Here is a 21,473-nt window from a genome sequence, read left to right as displayed (position 1 = left end):
GCAAAAAGATTTTAAAGGCTCATTTCAAATCCTATTTTTTTATGTTTTTCACCACATTCAAACGATACTCCATGATAGTGTGTACATTTATCCTGGTGTATATGCTTATTTAGATATGACGTCACATGACAATTTGGGTGAAAAGTTGTTGAGTCTGTTGAAGGATCTTAATCACGCAAATGGTAATTCATTGTGTGATTTGCTTGGTTTTTTGGTTTGTTTGCAAGTTTGGAGGGGTGGGAAAGAGAAGTCTTTGGAAGGTGAGAATTATGGGGAAAATAAAGAAAGTTTCACAATTTTTGTAAGAATATTTTTTTAGATAATGATAAATTAATGCTTATAATTAATATATTTTCAATTTTAAGAATATTATAATAAAATATATTGAATTTTAAGAATTATGTAGACCCCCATCTAATATAATTTTTGAGTTCATCCAAATTAGATGAATTTTGTATTATGAACCCCCACACAAATTGCAAAGCAATTTTGCAGATAGTATCAGTGGTCAACAATGACCATGATATCATAACCCAATTCAATAATTAAATTTAAGAAAGTAATTTGTTAAAGGAATGAAAGTGAAGAATGAATTAAAACTTTGAAGTATTTGCAAGACTATTCATAGCCATAAAACATTCCTAGACAGTAACTAGAGTCAAAGGAAACCTTTATAGTGTTTAAAATTCAATTAACGTATCAAAAAACCGTCCAAACCTTGCTCGTAACGCCACAATCCATATTATGGGATGGTTTGGATTATATTAATCCGAATTTATTTTTATAATATTTGATATTATATAAAATTTTCTTAGGCCGAATAAATCTTCATCTGGTCTAACCATGCAAACCCTAATTTCTCCACAAGTTTTAGGCCGAATAAAACTTTCTTGAATATCTTCAAAAGATCTAACCAAGGAAGCATCCATGTGTGTTTTAGGTCCCTTGACTGGTCAGACTCTCTTGACCATGTTCTTTTGGATCCCTTGACCATTACACTTTACTCAGTCTCCTTCACAAATTCCTCCTATAAATACCCCAATTCTTCACAAATCCTCATTTCTTCTCGCATTCTCTCCTTATCTTATATAGTAGTGTTTGTGATGCCAATGTTCTACCGTTGGCCTTTCAAACAAAAAAGATCTCTCATATTGTAGGGATAATATGGATGACCAAAGTCTATAAATTTGTTCCATCCGTCGGGATTTGGGTTGCTCAACAAAATTTCATTCTCCCATTTTTCTCCTTATGAGGATGTACAAGAGGAAAGAAACTTTCCTCTTCTTCTTAGGATGTGTGAGAGGAAATAAATCTTCCTCTTCTCTCCTCTTGAGGATTTATGAGAGAGTTGCAAGTCTTTCCCTCTTCCCCTTTCCGTTTTCTTGTATTGCAGTTTGAGTTTTAGGTGTCTAATAGCTTGTTGTAATAAGCATTACGTTAATGCAAATCTATAATGAAACTATTGATCAATAAATAAAATATCTTAGATTATTGATAATTGGTATCATGTCTTTTTACATTTATACCCTCTTCTCATTGGAATTGAAAAACGAAGAGAAGAATTATGGCTTTGATTTGGGAGGGTAATTCTAAAACCCTTAAATTCACAATTGAGAACACTTCACTTCAACTCGCCACCATCACCAGGTACTTCCTCCCTCTCTCTCTAGTCTTCAATTTGAATCTCGTAAATATCTCATTTCGTATGAATTTAGATTCGTTTAATCACTGAAAATCCTTACAAAATGAAATCAATTAATGGTTCCTTTTTTTTTTTTTTTTGAACTTTTAGTTTGTTGACATCTTTTTAACCCATTAACTATTCATTTTTTGTTTTGTTTTGAAAATTTTCTTCACTCATTTCAATCTCTTTAATTTCATAGTCACCATCTTGCATTCTCTCAAGCATTAAAAGATGATCTTTATCGGGTGGTTGCTGATTCGAGTTCTGCAGGTCCATGTGTTCGGTTGTTATTGCTTCTTCATTGCATATTATAGGTGTTCAAGCCTTAAACTAGGAGGGACCGTTGGTCTAGGAATCATAAGTCCACACAACAACGTTACATTTTGAGTTTCTTGGCTAAATGGAGAGAAGCTGGCGGACTCGTCAAATTGGTTGATAGTGTGTTGAACGGGTTTGGACAAGATGGTATGGGTAATAAAGGAGAATATTTTGAGGTGAAAGATAAAACGATGAGTCCTAACATCAGACAATTCCTTCGTAAGGTTGTTGATGGGTACTTCACAACAGCTGTGAAGGTGTTGGGGTCATCTGGAGTAGCCCCATATAACAAAGATACCATAAAATTTTTGGGGGCTAAACACTTGTATGCTGACCATGGTGTTTTCTAAAGCTCTCATTGGCTGAAGTTGACACCGCTCTCAGGTTCATTAAATTGTTCCCTAATGGGACATTTTGTGGTTGATATGGTTTGCGGGCTTCTTCTTCATGCTTGGTATCTTGATGATGAGACTCTTGTAAGGGATTTAAAAGAGGTGGCTAGAATTGGGCCTTGAATTGAATTTCGTAAATCTGAGATTTTTTGGCTTTCATGTGACTGTAATACATATTGTGGGGGCCCTTCAAACATTGGGAGGCTAACGTTGGGAGTGAAGTTGCTCGAAGGGGCTGTTAGCAGATATAGAGGTTTTTATCGAGGGGTTGGCCCTTTTGGCTTTCAGATTTTGATGTTAGCAGTTTTACTAGTAAGGACATCGTCCCTCATAAGCACAACATATTTTAACGAGTGCCCTTTTTTTTAGCAAAAATGTTCAAGATATGGAAGTGAAGTTTGATATGACCACAAGGTAGAAGGCAGTTTTCAGGTGTTTGCAAGAAACACATGCTCATGGTTTTCTTCTAGTTATCCATATTGATGGGTTAGGTTAGCATATGTCACCAGTATAGTACCGTACTATCCTTAGATAACACCTATGATTTCACTATTTCCTATTGATGAGATGTGCTCTGTTTTCCATAAGTCGTGCCATGATACTTTTGGGGAGCATGCAGTTTATTGTAAGGAGCTTCCCGACTTTACGTACATACACGACTTTGTTAATGATGTCCTTTTTGACATATCCAGTTGGGCGGGAGTATCGATGAGGAATGAGGCGTATGTGAACTTCTTGACTGGACCACTAGATGTGAACTTCCCAACACATTGACTGATGTAAGTTATGTTGTATAGATGAGTAGGTATGAGGAAAACATACATATGTGGACTAGACAAGGGTTTCACCACTTGTGGGATTAGGGCCCAGGGTTTTTACAGTAGGACAGACATCTGATGACATGTCATCTTACGTTATTCTTAGCATGTTTTTCAATCATTTTTGTAGGTTTTAGCAACAAAAAGGAGGAGTATTAGAACGATTGCCTATGATTTTGGGAATTTTGTAATGTTTTCTATATTTGAGTCTGTAATTCTAGTTTTCCCGAAACATAGCAATTTTAGGGGGTTTTTGAAGTAATTCACGAAGAAATCATGCAAAATCGACAAATCAAGAACAACTGAAGAATTGTCAAGACTTTGGGAAGACAAAGAATGAAGATTCAAGAGGCGTCAGGAGATTTTACATAGGAAGGAATTATGTTTCCAAGTTCTGAGGTAAGTTATTTGAAGACGAAGACCTAAAAATGACAAAGATCAAAGAAATTAGGCCCAGAAGCACACAAGCATGCACCTAGGGCATGGAATTACATTACCATGCGCCTAGGGCATGCAATATGCACCTAGGGGATTGCTACAAGGCATATGCGCCTCAAGCATATGCCATTCTCCCCCCAAGCCTCTTAAAATGCGGGGGCGCATGCGTAATTTTATTCGTATTTTGTGGGTAAAGCCAGTGTTTTTAGCCCAAACCCAGTTAGAAATCTCCACTATAAATACTAACCTTCCTCATTCATAATTTCTCATTCAGAACTGTGGCATTTCGAGAGGATCTATCTTCTGAAGGTGACACAAGAAGGGGGTTGAATTGTGTTAGCTTTATCTTCTCCTAAAACTGAGTTTACTGATCAGAAGCTGATAGAGTTTAAGTTCTGATGCAATGTTCAGAGTCTAAATGAAGCAGTTAAGAATAGAGAGAGAGAGAGAGAGAGAGAGAGAGAGAGAGAGAGAGAGAGAGAGAGAGAGAGAGAAGAAGAAGAAGAAGAAGAAGAAGAAGAAGAAGAAGAAGAAGAAGAAGAAGAAGAAGAAAGACACAAAGCAATTATACAGGTTCCTTCCATAATCCAGAAGTAGTCATGTCCCCCTTGCACTTCCAAGGAGAGTTCACTAAAATCAATATCTAATTACAATTGCTCAAGCACAAAAGCAAGAGACTTCAACTAACTCAAGTACAAAAGCAAGAGGTTTCCTATGCTCAAGCACAACTGCAAGAGACTTCCTATGCTCAAGCACAAAAGAAAGAGACTTCTAATCAAACAAAATTACAAAGAAAATGTTTGAGGTTGAACACTTGATATACAATCAGTGGTGTTCACAATATAAATCAGATAAGACTCTTAAGACTCTAGAATTTCTAAGATATAAAAGTTGTTAAGAAATGCTAAGTAAACTTTGATGTGAAACAATTTCAGCAGAGTTTTGGCACTAGTAAAATTGTTGTGAGGGTCTTTTCAATCTTCAGGTCTTCACTCAATTATATAGAGGTGTGAAAGATACGTTCGAAATTGCCAGCACACCTAAAAGAGTCATTGTTGAAGCTTGATAATCATCAATGATCTGTTGCTTGATTTGGTTATTGTCCTATGAGGGAACAATTTCAAATCCATTCCATTTATAGAGAATAACCAGCGTAGGTGCAGCTGTATAATTGTACAATTGTACTATTGTCCTTTTCCTGCGCTCTTCAGGGAATAAGGATCCAATGCCTTCAAATTCCTCTGAATTAGTTGTTGCTCCAGGCTTCCATTCCTTCTGCAATTATAAACATTCAGAATAACAACTTTTAACAAACTGAAGATTTCAATATTCAGCCTCTGATGAACTTCAGCTTTTGATGATCTTCAGCTTCTGATGGCGTCAGCTTCTGGTAGACAACTTCTGATGATCTTCAGCTTTTGATGACGCCAGCTTCTGGTAGACAGCTTCTGAAGATCTTCAGATGCTCTCTTCTTCAGACACTCTTTTCTTCAAATGCTCTTTTCTTCAGACGCTATCTTGCAACACATGCTTCCTTTTTGTAAATTCCATTGCTCTCATTTGTTCCTCCATGACCTATATTTGATTTAAATTTTTGTCTATGGTTCTGCACACTTGAACAAATATTATCATATCCAATTGACATTTTTAATACCTTATTATCATCAAAACGTAAAGTAGTATTGTTAAACATCTTCTCTTTGATTTTTTAGGGTATGTTTTTATCATTAGTAATTTCTATTTAGTTACCATGTGTAACTAAATCGTTTTAGGTTTGAGTTCTTAGATGAACCTATATATATTTTTGTTGGATATTTATTTAATTTAATATGTCGTTTATTTTATTTATTTATTCTTTTGTTCGCTATTAAGTTTTATTAGGAAGTAGTTTATTTCTGTGATAGGTGCAACCCTAGATTAGGTACTTAGGTTGTGACAGAGCCTAATATTGCTATCACCAACTGGATTCTTATATCTTGATATTTATATCCTTTTACTGATAACTATCTGTCTATGAAGTTAGTGATTATTAACAAGCCGAAGATAGCATAGAAATTGTTGGCCCTAAACGTAGGTACTCAATGGCTAAAACCCATTGAGTCAGGTGGTGTCTTACCGAACCTAGGAATTAACTGGTTAGTAATTAGGGAAACAAGCACCTAGCTGTCCGATTTAAGCTATAACCTAATAGAACCATTCTCTTGAAACCCTTAGTAAGGTAGATGTAGATTAGGGTTGCCCGTTTGTAGAACTACTAAGAAAGTGTAGAGAGAGTGTGCTATAAGTGTCCTAAGATTCATAGATGGGAAAACCTGAGGGAACCTTGGCCTTCATTGCCTTGGGAAACACTGGAAAGCCAATTTAAGTTTATGTTTCAATTACCTTTGAATTAACAAGACCCCGCATGTAAGGACCACCATGCAATCAGCAGGTGCTGTTAGCCATCGGAGGGATAGACCAAAGTCGGCCAGTAACGTCGCAACGACCTCATCACTTGTTTAGTCTACCTAAGATAATGAACTTGACATTTACATTACTTATTATCCAACAACATATTTACAGAGGAGATTTAAAGAATCCTAACCGCTGCTTACTTTTCTGAAAGCAAAACAGGTAAACTTGCTCTGTTGCAAACAGATAAAAATTGCAACCTAACTTTTATACCGTCAAACTTACAAAAATAAGTAACAAGAATTGTTCAGACGAAAGGACAATCCCTGTAGATACAATACTCTACTTATCACTTTATTAATTAGTTAACGATTGGTACACTTGCCACTAATCCGACCATCAACATCCCTTAAAGCTACGCCAAGCAAAGTGTTCAACATGAGAAAGTGTGTTTTGACAATCAAATGCTTTTATACTATTTGCATTTGAAATTTTTGGCTTCCTAGCACCAGAGGTTGTTGACCTTCTACATAGAGTTCAAAGGGTAATGCATAACAATGTCATGTCTCCTAGGTCCACAAATGTTGTGCTTACGAGGATTAGTTTTGCCATCCGAATATCCTTAATGGCGCAACTTGGTACCTGTTTGTCTTCCATACATGTGTAATTATAAAGTGATGATATAATTATTAATTGAAATTTCCTTTTGTTGTTTGTAGATTAATTAGTTGAACAATTTGATAATATATGTCTTTGCAGGTTTGAACCCTTGATTGAAAAACCGGCTAAAACACGTTTTCAGATTACATAATCTAAAAATCCATCTAAAAATATTCGGATTATGTAATCCAAACATATATATTTTTAAAAATAAACAGGGTGCCTGAGAAAACAGTAGGGTGAAAAAATAAATTGCCAATTGAGAATTGGGCAAGTGAAAATCAAGCCTGGAATATAGGCCCAATTATATACACTATATTTTAAGAGACAAGCCCGACCTTGGGGGTGCGCAAGCAACTCAACCAAGTCAGGCCTCGAAATGCTATGGGCCTCAAGAAACAAAATTTATTCTAATACCCACATCTCACTTAAATAAATAAAAAAAATCTATTTTACTTTTTTTCTTTCTTTGGTACACTTTTGAGATTTTTTCTAGACTCTAGTTCTTCTTTCTGGACATAAATTTAATCCTATCAAACCACCCTCAATTTGTATAATTACTTAATCAGACAATTTGTAAAGCTGTTTCATTAAAAGAATCACAACAATCATTTCTTTTTTGCATAAACCATTTATTTTCCCCTTTTCCACAACGGATGATTGACAAATCTAAACGACGCTGTTAAATAAATTTCACATCTGTTTCACTTAATTTTTTTTTTTCGTTTCATGTTTAGAAGTTCTTCTGATTCTGATTATCTAATGAAGCTTAGCTACACAAAAAATTACGTTTTTATTTTACTGGGGCTTATTTTAAAAAGAGAACCGAGCCTTCTATTTCATAGGAACGACCCTATTCAGAGACATATTATTCGTTGAGGTTTTGAATATAAATACATCTTGTAATTTAAATGAAAACTTGTATTTAAAACATTTTTTATCGTTAAAAGGTACTGGACAGAGTGTGTTTATGTAAATTTAACTCAGTTAGCATGGATTTACATTATAAATACAAGAATCGGAGTTTAAATCTTATATTTTACACTTATTAACCTTAAAAAGTGAACTATTAACTACTATACTGTTTAACAAAAGAAATTAACCGAGTGTGTATCATGATAAGAGGGACTATTATTTTTGCGACTTTGGATTGATTGTTTGTACTCTATTGAGTGATTTATATATATATGCCTGTCATTCAAAATAAAAAATGCGACTTTGGATTGATGATGAGGACCACATGGACTAAATTATATATAACAAGATATATAGTATAACCGTACTAAGTGATCCCTGCATGAGCAACAAAATATTCAAGGTATACTAAGATGATGACACATATAACACTTAACACCCCCACATGGGTGCTTAATAACTCCTGGAATGGGGAACACCTAACACCTGGGATGGGATAAAGGTTGCAGTTCTTATGATTGCTGGCCTTCTTAAGGACACTTTGCCTATAAGTTATAAGTATATACTTTAATCAACAAGCTCCAATTATTGAAGTTTTAGTGTAACCTAACCAAACACGGAGTCTCAAAAACCAACATTTTACATGCATCTGAACTAACTACAATTTATTAAGAGACATGTGTCCTGAATTTTGATATTGAATTGAACTTTTTATGATGACATTGTTAATTAGAGCTAAGCTAATATGGGGTGGACACATCAATTATGCAAGTTATATATTCTCTTTATGACAACGGACCAAAGTAGTATAGTATGTGTCTTTCATATGTATGATGATGCGTTCAAATAAAATGTAGATTTTTTTTTTTTTTACATTTTTTTTGAGATATAATTTTTAAAATGAATTAATAGATGTTTAATAAATTTAATTATTTTGTTTAAGATTATAGTTTTAGTCGTAGTCTATGATTATGATAAGCAGGAATCGAGTTCAGTATTCCGAGAATTAAAACACTCACACATTTTTCATCAACTACATGCGTAAGAGTTAAGTCGTAGTACTAATGAGCACTAGATTTTAGGCTGAAATGGTTCATATGTTTAATTCGTTTTTAAGTACTAATGAGCACTAGATTTTAGGCTGAAATAGTTCATATGTTTAATTCCTTTTTATTATGTCATGTAAAACATATTTCATGTATATGTTTTTTCAAATGGAATTTTTATATAGGTTATAACATTGTGAAGACATATTGCTGCTAATGTAATCCCATTTAGAATTTAATTTTTGAACAAACATTAGATATAATTTTCTTACATATAATATATACTATATTTTAGTTTATCTTAACATATATAATAAAATTGATATTATATAAAAGTGATTAAAATAAATTAAAAACTAAAAGAAAATTGAAATTATAATATATGGCCACACCAAAATTTTCTCAAAACTATTTACATATGAAGGATGTCTATAAAAATAAAATGTTAGAGGAAGTTGATGGCTAATTTTATTCTAATAATCAATTTTTTTTTGAAAGAATATTCTAATAATCAATTGTTAGGGTTATAAATGAACTTGATTTAATAAAACTAATCCAAATAAAACTATATATTAAAATTGTTATTTTGGGTGAAAAACTCTGTTTCAAAATGAGTGTCGTTTTAGTTTAAAAAATTTCTTTCAAAATGAATGTCATTTTCAGTTTCCAATGCAATAATAACTTTTTCTTTTCAATTGTACCCTTCAATTAATAGTATATACACTACTTCCAAAGTATTATTTTTCTCTTTCATGAAAAACAAACCAATAGTTCAATACGATAATTTGGTAAAATAACATATTTCTTTCTTTTAATTAATGCATTTCTTAATATATGTGTTAAAACTTTAGACGACATTCATTTTGAAACGGAGGGAGTAGTTTTTAAATTTATTTTATTGAGCCAAATTGTTGTGACATTATTATTTTAGCCACACCAAAACCTTAGCCCTAGTTGTTATTCTTTCTCCAATATTTAATAATATAGTTATAGCTTTGCCCTTCTATATAAGGACCCTTTCCTACCTAAATCCATGCCATCTCACCAAACGTTGCAATACTCAATAGTATTCTTCTTCTACTATAATCCAATAGAATATATAGGTTTTCATACCCCTCTCTAAATCAGCTTTGAGATCTTTATGGAGAAGAAAGCCACCATCAAAATTGTGTTTATCATTTTGGTTCTTTCTTATGTTTATGTTGCTGCTGTTCCTTCAACAAGTAAGTTTCTTTGCTTTTAACCTTTTTAGGGTTTTGATGCTTTTTTTTTGTGTTTATATATATTGCACAATTAAAAGGCACGCATTATGTGATTATATAGGGAGCCTCATGACCAAAACGATGGATATTGATCTGGGGGCTAAGGTATTCTCTCACCTTCTCTTTTTCCTCTAATATATATATATATACACCATCTTTTTTTTTTTTCCTCCCTAAGGGGTTCATATATTTTGTTGTTTAATTTATGCAATATATAGATCCTAAATAAGAGTATGCATAAAACCTCTAAGGGCATGCTTATTCTGCCCTAGCTACAAGGCATGTATTTGGATTTATAAGAGACTAATAAGAGAGATCTTCAAAGATCGATCTCAAAGAAGAAGAAAAAAATATCATAGCCATAAACTAGCTAGTTATTTTTTTCCAACATAAAAATTACACTTTCACGGAATCATCTTTGATATTTACAATAAATTTGAGATCAAATGATGAGATCTGTGTGACTCTGTTACTACTTGGAATACAAATCCTTGATTAGTTCATTGTTATTTGTGGAATCCAAAAGGTTACTGACACATGATCAATGAGTTTTCTTTCTTTGTTTTAACAGCAAAAAATTCTTTTATTCAAATAAGATAAAAATAAGTTCAAGGGGTACTAGATTCTCCCATATAGATGAAGTACAAGTAGTATAATTGATCTAAATAAAATAGTATATTAAGATCCATTTCATATTTAACTTTTTTTTTTAATTAATTTCATATTTAACTTTTACTTGAGTAAGCAATTCAATTTAGATGGTAAATTAATCAATCTTAACTATTGATGAAAAATAAAGGCAAAATTATACATTGTTAGTCCCTTAGCTTAATTTTATGTAACAATTTGGTCCTTTATTTTATTTTATTTTTCATTTCAAATCTGTCTTTGGTCAATTTTTATGTGTATTTTTAAGCTTCAAATTTAATATTCTTATGCAAACACAACAAATTAAAACCATGAATTTGAAGCTTGATAATTCATATGTAAATTGATCAAAAGGAAAAAATTGAAATGAAAAAAAGATAAAGGACCAAACTTTTACCTAAAATTAAGTTAAAGGACTTGTCAAAAATTAATGGTTAGTGTTCTAACAAATTTATGATTTATTATGATTAATTACTACTTACTTCAACTATTTAATTATTTATATATTTAATTATTCATATGAAGCTTGTTTAAATTGTTTACCAAAATGGTGCGTCAATTAATTTTATTTTATTTTTATATATTTTTTTGAACAGCAATTAATTTTATTTATTTTCCGAAATGGGTTGTTAGTTATTTTTTTTTTGGTCAAGAACATTTGTTAGTTTTTTTTTTAGGGGATTTGTTAGTTTTTATGTTGATCAAACTCTTGTATCATTTTGTAATCAAAAAAAAAAAAACTCTTGTTTCATTTATCACTTTATAATGTAACTCTCCATCTCAGTCACCAAATCATCCTTACATTCCCTATCAAATTTTAAATTATACTCTTGACTAATTTGCAGGAGGATTTGATTAAGAGCTTAAGGAACAATGATCAGCTCTTTGACTTGAAGGTAGAATTTGAAAAGAGAAGAATGATGACGGACCTTTCAGATTACCCTGGAACAGGACCAAATCATCATCATGACCCAAAATCCCCTGGAAAAGCATAAATTCTTAAATTTCTACCTTCAGAAAATGAAGGACTCTAATAGTTTGGATTGCCCTAGTTTGCTATATAAATTAAGTCACTGGAGTTTGCTATTAGTGAAGTCACTGCACGTTTAATTGAAAAAATATCACATTAGTTGAAAAGAAAAAAAATAAATAAGAAAAGAAAAATTTAAGAGCTAAAAGAGGGAAACTTATTCATGTATAATTAATATATGGTTTTTAAGTTAGAGAAAAATCAACGGAGACAATCAAAGGGGACGTGTGATTTCAACATAAGTGTTATGATTTTTAGTATGTCTTGTAAGGGATCGGTGTTGTGAGATGAATTATTAAATAACTAGCTTTCTAAAGTCTTGGTGGTTTGTGTCAAAAAAAAAAAAAGTCTTAGTGGTTGATTTGGTACATTTGATGTTCATCCCATGTACACTATAATTTGTAGCCGTAATTTTCCACGGTTATGTGTGAATTACATTGACTAGTTATATTTGATTCTTATGTTTAATTTAATCTTGCAATATATATTTAACATTTAAGGACAGACCAGACCTCTCACAGTACGATGTACCAAACAATTTTTATAAACTTTTCTTCAACTATGCAGTCTCATACCTGCACAACCTAAGGATCCCTCTCATTCCGATGTGATTCGGTTTTGCTTAGAAGCTGCCAGGAGCAGGACCACTCCCCATTAGGCTCTTTGCTTGCCATATCGACTCTTTCGGTTGTTAACCGCTATTGAAGAGACCAGACTCTTAATGCCATTTGTTGATCTATATGGCAAGCTAGAATACGTGCTAGAAGGGGGTGAATAGCGTTTTTTTAAAATTATCGAGAGTTTAGCGAAAGCGTGTTTGAAAAATATAGTTTGACCAATTAGATCTGTGCACGATATCGATAACAAAAATTGAAACAATGAATAAGACGATAAGATTTACTATTGAATTGAGAGATTCGATTGCTAAATCTCAATACAATCAACTATCAATAATTCTGAGCACAATTTACAAAGCGACAATTCTCAAACCAAACCTAAAACAATTAATCAACTTATTACTAATGAACACAATGTATATGAACTTAATGAATTGAAACTTGATTGAATTCAGTTATGATCAATATTGAGTTAGAAAGGAGACTTAATTCAATGAATCAAGAATGATCACGTTCAAATCAATTAGTAACAATTATCAAACATTAATATACACTAATTAACATAAAGTAAAAGAGGAAAGGGAAGAGAAAAGACGGCAGGATTTATAGTGGTTCCCCTTTCGTCCTCACTTCGGGGTACCTCCATTCTTCTTGATAGAAAACATCTCTATCAAGGACTTCCACTATAGTTAAAATTTGATTACAATGTTGTGATTATAAGAATTCCTCAATTACCCTAATTTTAAATTCCTATGCAACCACAACCCCAATCTTCAAGAAACGCTTGAAATTTGTGATTGTCCGAGTCTTCGAATCCTCAAATACCCATGAAATTCTTGAAGCTCTTCACCTCGAAATCTTCTTTGCTACGTCTGGTGCTTACATCCCCTTGAACTTGAGAAGATTAGAACCAATACCCTTGGTGGTGGAATGAAATCACTCAATTCACCTTGGCACCTTGATTCCCAACCAAGATCCTTGAAAGAAATCAACTTACAATCCATATAGCACTCTAGCAATCTATGACTCAAAGACCACAATGATTCTTAGAAAAAGTGTTTAATGTGAAGAATAAGTGGCAAGAGGGAGATTTGGAGACTCGAGAGAGAATAGATACAAATGATTCAGTCGTTTAGGAGTTGTGAGGATATGACTATATATATAAATGAGTGGCAAGTGCAAAATTTTAGCCAAAAACAACGTGTTGAATCAAATTGCACATATCTTGAATCGTATCAAACATTTAAAAAAAGGGTTAATTTGGAGCTATGAAGATTGATACGAATCAGACCATATGTGATTCGAATCTACCCTGCCCAGATGAAAGTTGATATGATTCAAAGGTTTGTGAATCATATCCACACCTTAAAAAACAAGTCCAGAAAGAATTCATGTTCGACTCACTAGTGATACGATTCAAGAAATCATGAATCGAATCAAAATGCATTAAACACACCTAGAAGAGGCAGAAAGAAAGCTTGATACGAACCAAAGGATTTTGAATCAAATAAAGCACATAGAAAAAAAGGTTTTTCCATTCTAAGGAAGGTTTTAATGCATATGGAAACATTTGACATCTAAGAATCACATGACACAAAGAGACAAAGAGTGTTAGGTGCTTTAACAAGTGTCTAGGCTAGCTAACATTCTATAAGCATCATCAAGGAAATCTATGGCTAACAACATACATATGTAAACATCATAAAAACAAACATAAAATATATAAGCAACTTCAGTTTCCTGCCATGCAGTACTTGTTTAACTACATTAGCTCGACGCCTCAACCACTATTAGGGTGGATTGTATGAAAGAAAGAACACATCATCGTTTCCTTTCCACTTGTTTGGTAGGTGTTTCATGAAATTTTCACAAAGAAGAAAGTGCTACCATGATCCAATCTATAAGCTTTTGGAATATATGTTATTCCTTCTTAAAGAACAATGAGACTCTTGATGGAAGTGAATCTTCTTTTAACTCTCTGATGTTATGAAGTTTGATGAATGCTTCTCTTTTTGCATCACTACGTCCTCCACCACTTCATTTGAATTTTTAATTGATATATCTACAACTATTAGAGTGACATTTGATGGCTCCACCTAAACTCCTACGATGTTTTTTAGAATTGATGACGATAAAAAGTTAATGCTTGGACCGAGATCACATGCAACCTTTCCTATGGATAGGTTCCCGACAGAGTTGAAACATAACGGGTCCTTCTTCTTTGGAGGTAACCATCTATGAAAGACGGCATTACAACTTTCGCTTGATGTAGTAGACTCTTTGTTCTTCAACTTCTTCTTATGATGCTCTTCAGAGGAAGGTATGACAACATTATGTAGTTGGGGAGCTCTATGATTATTGCTTTCTTCCAGGATCTTCCGTCTAGTCATCATCAAGATGGAATCTTTGTCAATAAAAGGATCAAATTATGTGGCATTCTCCTTGTCTTTCTCTCCCGAGCATGTGTGTTTTGGATCTTCCATTTCTGTGGAAGCTTCTTTTATAGAACTGATTTGCAAATTTCTATGCGCATCATGACTTCATTTTCCCTTTTTGTTGGGAGGAATATTTTCATGAAGGTGTTGAAAACATGACTCTGTTCCACTGTATCAATGAAGGGAAGTGTGATTGAAATCTTTTCCATAAGTCTCAGGAATTTCTCCTTTTCTTGCTCACGCTTTTTCTTATTCTTCTCCCTGAATATGGTCTGAAATGTGGGAACAAGTGTTTTGTTCTCCTCTGGTTTTTTCTTTACCTTTGAGTCTCGTTCCTCTACATCCACTTGCTCCTCTTTTCCACAAACTCAATTGCTTGAAAAGTCTTTTTATTTATTCAGGCTATCAATTTGCACCTCCATGAAGGATATGGTTATGCTAGACAATGTAGCAGATACCAAGGCTAGCAATGCATGTTGTTGCTTCTAGGATATCCTACAGTATTCGTGAATATCTTCCCATAATCTTTTTTTTTATTGCAACATTCTTTCGAAGATTTTGAAGATTTTGAAGATTTTGAAGAAAGTAAAATCGTGACACGAATGTTGAAAAATGTGTCACGATTTGGAGCACAGGATGAGGTTCATTCGACATTGGTAAAACGTGTCACGATGGCTATTTCGTGACACGATTTTAGGAACCCTAATTTGGAAAGTTTGTTACTCAAGACAGAATCGGGTCACGATTTAATCAAATCGTGCCACGATTTTAGGAGCAGCTATTGCCTATTTAAGCTGAATTGTTTTTATAAACAAGGGTTACGAATTGGAGAGAGCAAAGTGCGATTTTGAGACCTAAAAATGGCTAGGAGGGTGATTTCTTCAACCTTCTATCAGTTCATGTATGTTTTAATTCTTGTATTGATTATGTTATTTGTAAACTCGATTATGAGTAGCTAAATCTCTTAGAGATTAGGTCTGAGATGATTCTATGTAACCCTAATTGAAACATGTTGCTGTGAAACTCTATCTATTATGAATGACAATCTAGTTTTTATTCAATTCAATTGTTTTTAATGTTTTTTATATCCTCATCAAATATAAACATGATTTCGTGAGAATGAATGACTACTAACCCTAGCTTTCAACTTAGACCTAATTGAATTGTTCAAATAAACATGGTTAGTCTAGGAATGGATAATCGTTTATTTGTGATATTAAGTTCACGTTCTTAAAACCTTCAAAGAGTATTAGACCACCTAAGGAATTAGGGGTTGTAGTCTGAGAAGAGGGTCCTAAGTCAAGGAATTGATTAGGGCTATTTTGTTAACCATCTTGAAACTAGAGAATCATTCGTAAGAAATAGGTGCAGTATACCAATTAGGGGAAACAAAGGATTCGAAAGACCTGATCTCATCTCTCTCTATATTTTCTAATCAAATTTTTACTTTTTGTTATTTAACTTTTATGCAATCAAACCAAATCTACGACCTAGGGCAAACAAAATAACTTTTACACCTCCTACTTAATAACGCCACTGTTTTATTGATATTATCACGGTCCCTGTGGAAACGAACTTTTTATTTATTACTTCGATAATTTTAATACACTTGTTAAAAATCTATCAAATAACAATAATTATTATAAAACAACTAACGTAGATAAGTCTACTCTAAATAAAAGGAAAACAACTAACTAATTAACCCAATCTAAAAAGATAAGACTGACCCTAGAAAATAGAAACTAACTCTAGATAAAAGGAAATTAAAATTAAACTTAGAAAAATAAGATTACCCCTATAAAAGAAAACGACCATAAAAATAAAATCAAACAAGTAAAGCGATTTACCCCGTTGAAAATATCAACAATCTTCGACAAGAATGCCAAAATCTTGAGTTGGTAATAAAATATATAAAGCAAGTAAACTGGAGGGGGGAGGGGGGTGTTGTAGGTTTTATTTGATTGCGCAAAGCAATATTGAGTTGGTAATCTTGTTTGGTTGTCGAACATTACATGCGGTTAGGATTCTTCGAATCCCCTCTATTTACTTGTTGGATTAAGGAGAAATCATCATTTAGTCATAAGACAAGAATTCTGTTTAAGTGATGAGATTGTGGGGATGTATGTCCCTTCAGTCGTGGAGTTTCACTTATAACCTGATTTCCAAGTGGGTTTGAGCTTAAAAACTGGGTTTTTTTTCCTTTCTCAAACCCGCAGGAGAAAAACTTAAAAAACGTGTTTTCTCCCGGAGACTCGCGCGCATAATGGAAACTACTAAATACATAAGCCACAAGTTCAAATATGCAACATATTGGACAGTATGCGACCACTTTACCGATAGGACAACATACATTTTATCATAAAAATGTGGAAATTTCATATATAATATAAATAAAGAAAAAAAATGGAGGCCTATATCACAAAAAGAAAACATGTAAGGCCTAAAGAACACAATTAATGAAAAATAAAATTAAAAGGGTGCACCAACTATGAATTTACGTCATACAATACTTGTGCATGAAGGCCATCTGGTACATCAGGGGCACTGACTTCTTTAGATTTATGGGTCCCACAAAATACATAAGTAACTCTCAAATTTACATCGTAATCATACCCGCTCCTTACACCATTTATTGGACAAAAATATCGCTCTCTGTCACACAGTCGATAATATTCAAGTTGTGTCATTTTTCTACATGGAACTCAATCTTAACAATCGAGCAAAGCATTCAAACCTTTTGAATCTTTTTCCAGAATATCCATGTTTGGAGCGTGTGATTCATACCCCACAAAGGTCAATTCTCGTTCCACCTCCTCAGAACAATCCCTTGTTAAACTACCATCTCAACCCTAATTTACATGACCATATCTTGAGTGTACCTAATAATCCCAATATCTTGAACATGCGTCTATCTCCTAACATGCATGTCATCCATTTATGTGGCATGTCATCATCAACATCGCCTGTCATTTCTCAATCTTTCGAAACCAGATGTTTCCATCAAAATGCTTTTCTCAACACTCCATTTGCACCAGACGTCAACAAAGCTTATGCAATCAGAAGGCAATGGACAACCAATGAGGATATGTATGTAAAATATTTATTCATTTCTTAATCTCTCTCTATATCTTTTTTCCTTTATTTGGATTTTTTTCAGAAAAAAAATATAATAGAATTAAATTACATTAACTGTGCTGTTCAATTATTGGTAGTTTTATAGATACCATTTTTCGTCAATATAAGGTTTTTTAATGTTAAAAGGGGGTGAGTGTTTAATCTTAATTTGTGATTTCATATAGGGAACTTGTGAAATTGGTGAACCAACATGGGCTAAAAAAATGGCCTCAAATTGCAAGATTGATGAAGCGAGGAAGAAATGCAAAACAGTGTCGTGATAGATGGCTCAATCATCTCCGTCCAAACATTAAGGTTTATGTTCCCTAATTCGTTGCCTTAAAGAAATCTATTTTCAATAAAATCATTTCTCTATGTATCCCTCATTTCACACACACACACACACACACACACACACACACACACACATATGAGTAGTAAAATAAAGGAATATTAAGTACTCGCAATTACACATTCATATAAACTTTAATTAATTGATAAAATAAAATTTAAAAAAATCAGCAAGGTCTTGAGAGAGTATGTATCATGACACACTCTTCAGGAAAAATAACCGCAATTTTTCTCTAAAATTTATTTATTTTGAATGGATGGGAAACAATTTTAATATCTTTTAGTTGAATTTTAGTCCCTTTATATTCAATTCGTTTCGATTTGACTCTGCAATTTCAAATTATTTTTAATTTGCTTCCACAATTGTGTGCTTTGCTGAAGTGGCGCATTTGTTATGACGTATCAGTGTTGATTAGTTTTCACATGGTAACTCATCAAATATACTATGATAATGACACAATTACCCTCATTCTTCATTTTTAATTATATAACTAGACCTTGCACCCGTGCTGCCGCACGGGTCATATTGATGGCAAACAAAATATTCAATTATACTGTTAATTCATAATCTATTTGTGCAAAAACAATGTTAAAAATAATAATACAACTTAAAAAAGGGAACAAATCATGTTGGTACATTACGAAAAATTTCCTTGTAAACAACATTGTATTTAGGATGATTTGAATGATTCAAAAATTCGCCGCAATCTAAAATATGAGAACCATCTCCACCATATACTAACAGATACAGGTGTTTCATTTGTTGAAACTGACATTAAATATATTGTCGGTTGGTTAGTGATGATAGATGGATACGGCGTGATAACTTATTGTTTGGTTACTGCACTGATGGTGTGGATAATGAATGGTGATAGTGAACAGAGAAGTGAGAGAGAGGGAGATGGAACAATGAAAAAAAAATGGTGTATTGAAGTTGGAAAAAAAAATGACATAAAGTAACGTTTTTGAAAAATGAAAAAGAAATTAAAGTGGGGGACACAAAGGTAATTGTGAGATTTGAATTAGGTTTAGGGTTTTCATATTAGTGAGTACAAATAAATAAATTGTGAATCACTACATATCAGTTATTATGCTTGGAGTGGTGACAATTTTCAAGGATTCATCAGATGAGTAAATTATAAAGGGGAGTTAGTTATGTAAAACCACCCACTACACATTAGTTATGCTTGGAGCGTTACCTATTTTCAATGATTTATGATATTATGGAAAACAGAACATGAAGGGCAACAACAAAGACACCTATTTATAAGAAGAGAGTGAGAATTTGAAAGTTATCATGAAAAACCACCCACGATGCTTGGAGTCGTGGCTATTTTCAAGGATTTATCTAAACCCACTACACATCAATCATAGTTGGAGTGGCTATTTTCAAGGGTTTTCAAGCAACAACATTGTACGTGTTCAGGGTCAAGACTATATTTTCAAGGATTTATGAAAGGCCACTTCACATCAGTCATACTTGGCGTGGCTATTTTCTAGGAACAACATTTGCACGTGTGTTCAGGCTAAAAAAACTACCTAAGCAGTGTTTAAGGATACAATAACAAAAATACGTTGAGGTGGCAATTTTCCCTATTTTTTAGGACTAAATCACTATTAGAAATTATAACCAATGCCAATCCTAACCTATATCAAAAAACGTGAAGACTGTATATTTGAAAATTCAAGGATTGAGAAACAATCTTAATTGAATTGAAAAATCATAAAATCCCCAAATTTTGAAACCCTAATCACTATCCAGAAAATCAAAATGAATAAAATAATAAAATAGCATTGATATCAAAATTAGTTCAGTGATCATACCATTAATAAGTTATCGTGGACAAAATATGCATCAGAATCATATTTTTGCGGAGAAATCAAAGGAAAAGGGGGGAGAAAGAGATGGAAATGGCTGATTTCTGGGTTGAAATCGCATGGATAAGGGAAGAACATGACTTCAGAACCGTATAACGTTAAAGTCGGGAAGGAGAGGAAAAGAGATTAATTACCGTTTAAAATGTCTGTTTGGTATAGGATATGCATTAGTGGAAGCGATATTATAACACTAAAACAGCTACTGGTCAAGTGGTCAAAGTGCTTGAATGGAGGCAATGGGTTGCGAGTTCAACTCCCTGCAGAGACCTCCCTGCATAGACATTTTTCAGGAAGATTTTTTAAACCTCTCAAAAAAGGCAGGGTTAGGGTTAATTAAAGTGGGGGACACAAAGGTAATTGTGAGATTTGAATTAGGTTTAGGGTTTTCATATTAGGCATGCATTGTGAACCTTCGTATTATATATTAAGATAAGAACATAAAATGAATCGGGAATTTGATGACACAATTACCCTTATTCATCATTCAATCTTTTATTCATATTTCAATTGCAAAAAAGAATTGAGTTCGTGGGGAGTTAAATGAAGAAGACAATTTGGGTCGAGTGTGAAGACAAAATTGTACGGGCTTAAGGTAGAAGAAGAAAAACTATGATGAGGTTGAAATAGAAGATGGAGGCTTCCTTCAAAACTTGATTCCCAATTCATTTTATTTATTTCTTTGTCATAAATTGTTTTACATTTTATTAAATAATAAAAAATGAAGAATAATGCTAATTGTTTCATTACTATAGTATATTTGATGAGTCAATATGTCTTAATCTACTAGTCAGTAGTAACATGTCGTCACAAATGTGTCATTTTAGGAAAATAATCAACTGAAAGACCAAATTTAAAATGATTTGAAATTGCAGATTCAAATTTAAAGGATTTGGATTTACAAGGGACTGAAATTCAAGTGATCTTATTTACAAAGACCATTTACATAATTAAACATATTTTTAATTATATTTGTGAACAATGTATGTACATACATTTGAATCAATTTATTACTCCCTCCGTCCCTATATGTAAGCACCATTGGCCTCTAATAAAAAGGTGCTTAAATATAGGGACAGAGGGAGTATAACCAAAGGTGACACTATTATCGGTTAGTTTGTAATTGAGTCTATAAACATGCTATCTCTTATTTTGAGAAAGACAAATCTACCGGTAAGTGTGACATAAGTGTTAATTAAATACTTTAGTTCATTAAGTATTATGTTAAGGATTTCATCCCTTACTAATTCATATGAAAGACTACTATGAACATTCATTTCCATTTCTATTCATTTTTTTTTTAACAGATTTCCATTTTTATTCATATTTCATTATTTCTATAATACATTAAATTTTGAAAATAAGTGTGTGTCTATATATATATATATTAATTTTCTCAGACAATATTTTTATATAAGTAATTATTTTTTTTAGTTGTTTCTTTTTTTTTTGAACAAGCTAAAATGATATATATATATA

At 32.8% G+C, this 21,473-nt stretch overlaps 1 protein-coding gene across 1 annotated transcript; it reads left to right on the top strand.

The window, feature by feature from the left end:
• The first annotated feature begins 9,700 nt into the window (after window positions 1-9,700).
• On the top strand, window positions 9,701-12,070 carry LOC146913567 (uncharacterized). The gene is made up of 3 exons (XM_085716753.1): window positions 9,701-9,885; window positions 9,986-10,029; window positions 11,418-12,070. Exons 1-3 carry the CDS (start codon window positions 9,804-9,806, stop codon window positions 11,565-11,567), a joined length of 276 nt encoding a protein of 91 aa, XP_085572879.1. The 5' UTR covers window positions 9,701-9,803; the 3' UTR covers window positions 11,568-12,070.
• The last annotated feature ends 9,403 nt before the right edge of the window (window positions 12,071-21,473 follow it).

This window comes from Medicago sativa, chromosome 6, assembly GCF_051527215.1.
Source record: "Medicago sativa cultivar Bolivia chromosome 6, Bolivia_mono, whole genome shotgun sequence".
Lineage (NCBI taxonomy): Eukaryota > Viridiplantae > Streptophyta > Magnoliopsida > Fabales > Fabaceae > Medicago > Medicago sativa.
This window is presented reverse-complemented; position numbering and strand designations above follow the sequence as displayed.

What these genes read in the sequence shown, in the direction of transcription:
- LOC146913567 (XM_085716753.1), top strand. Translation starts at nt 9,804, where the DNA reads ATGGAGAAGAAAGCCACCATCAAAATTGTGTTTATCATTTTGGTTCTT. An exon ending in TGCTGCTGTTCCTTCAACAA is followed by an intron (nt 9,886 to 9,985) that starts GTAAGTTTCTTT and finishes GTGATTATATAG; the next exon opens with GGAGCCTCATGACCAAAACG. An exon ending in ATATTGATCTGGGGGCTAAG is followed by an intron (nt 10,030 to 11,417) that starts GTATTCTCTCAC and finishes ACTAATTTGCAG; the next exon opens with GAGGATTTGATTAAGAGCTT.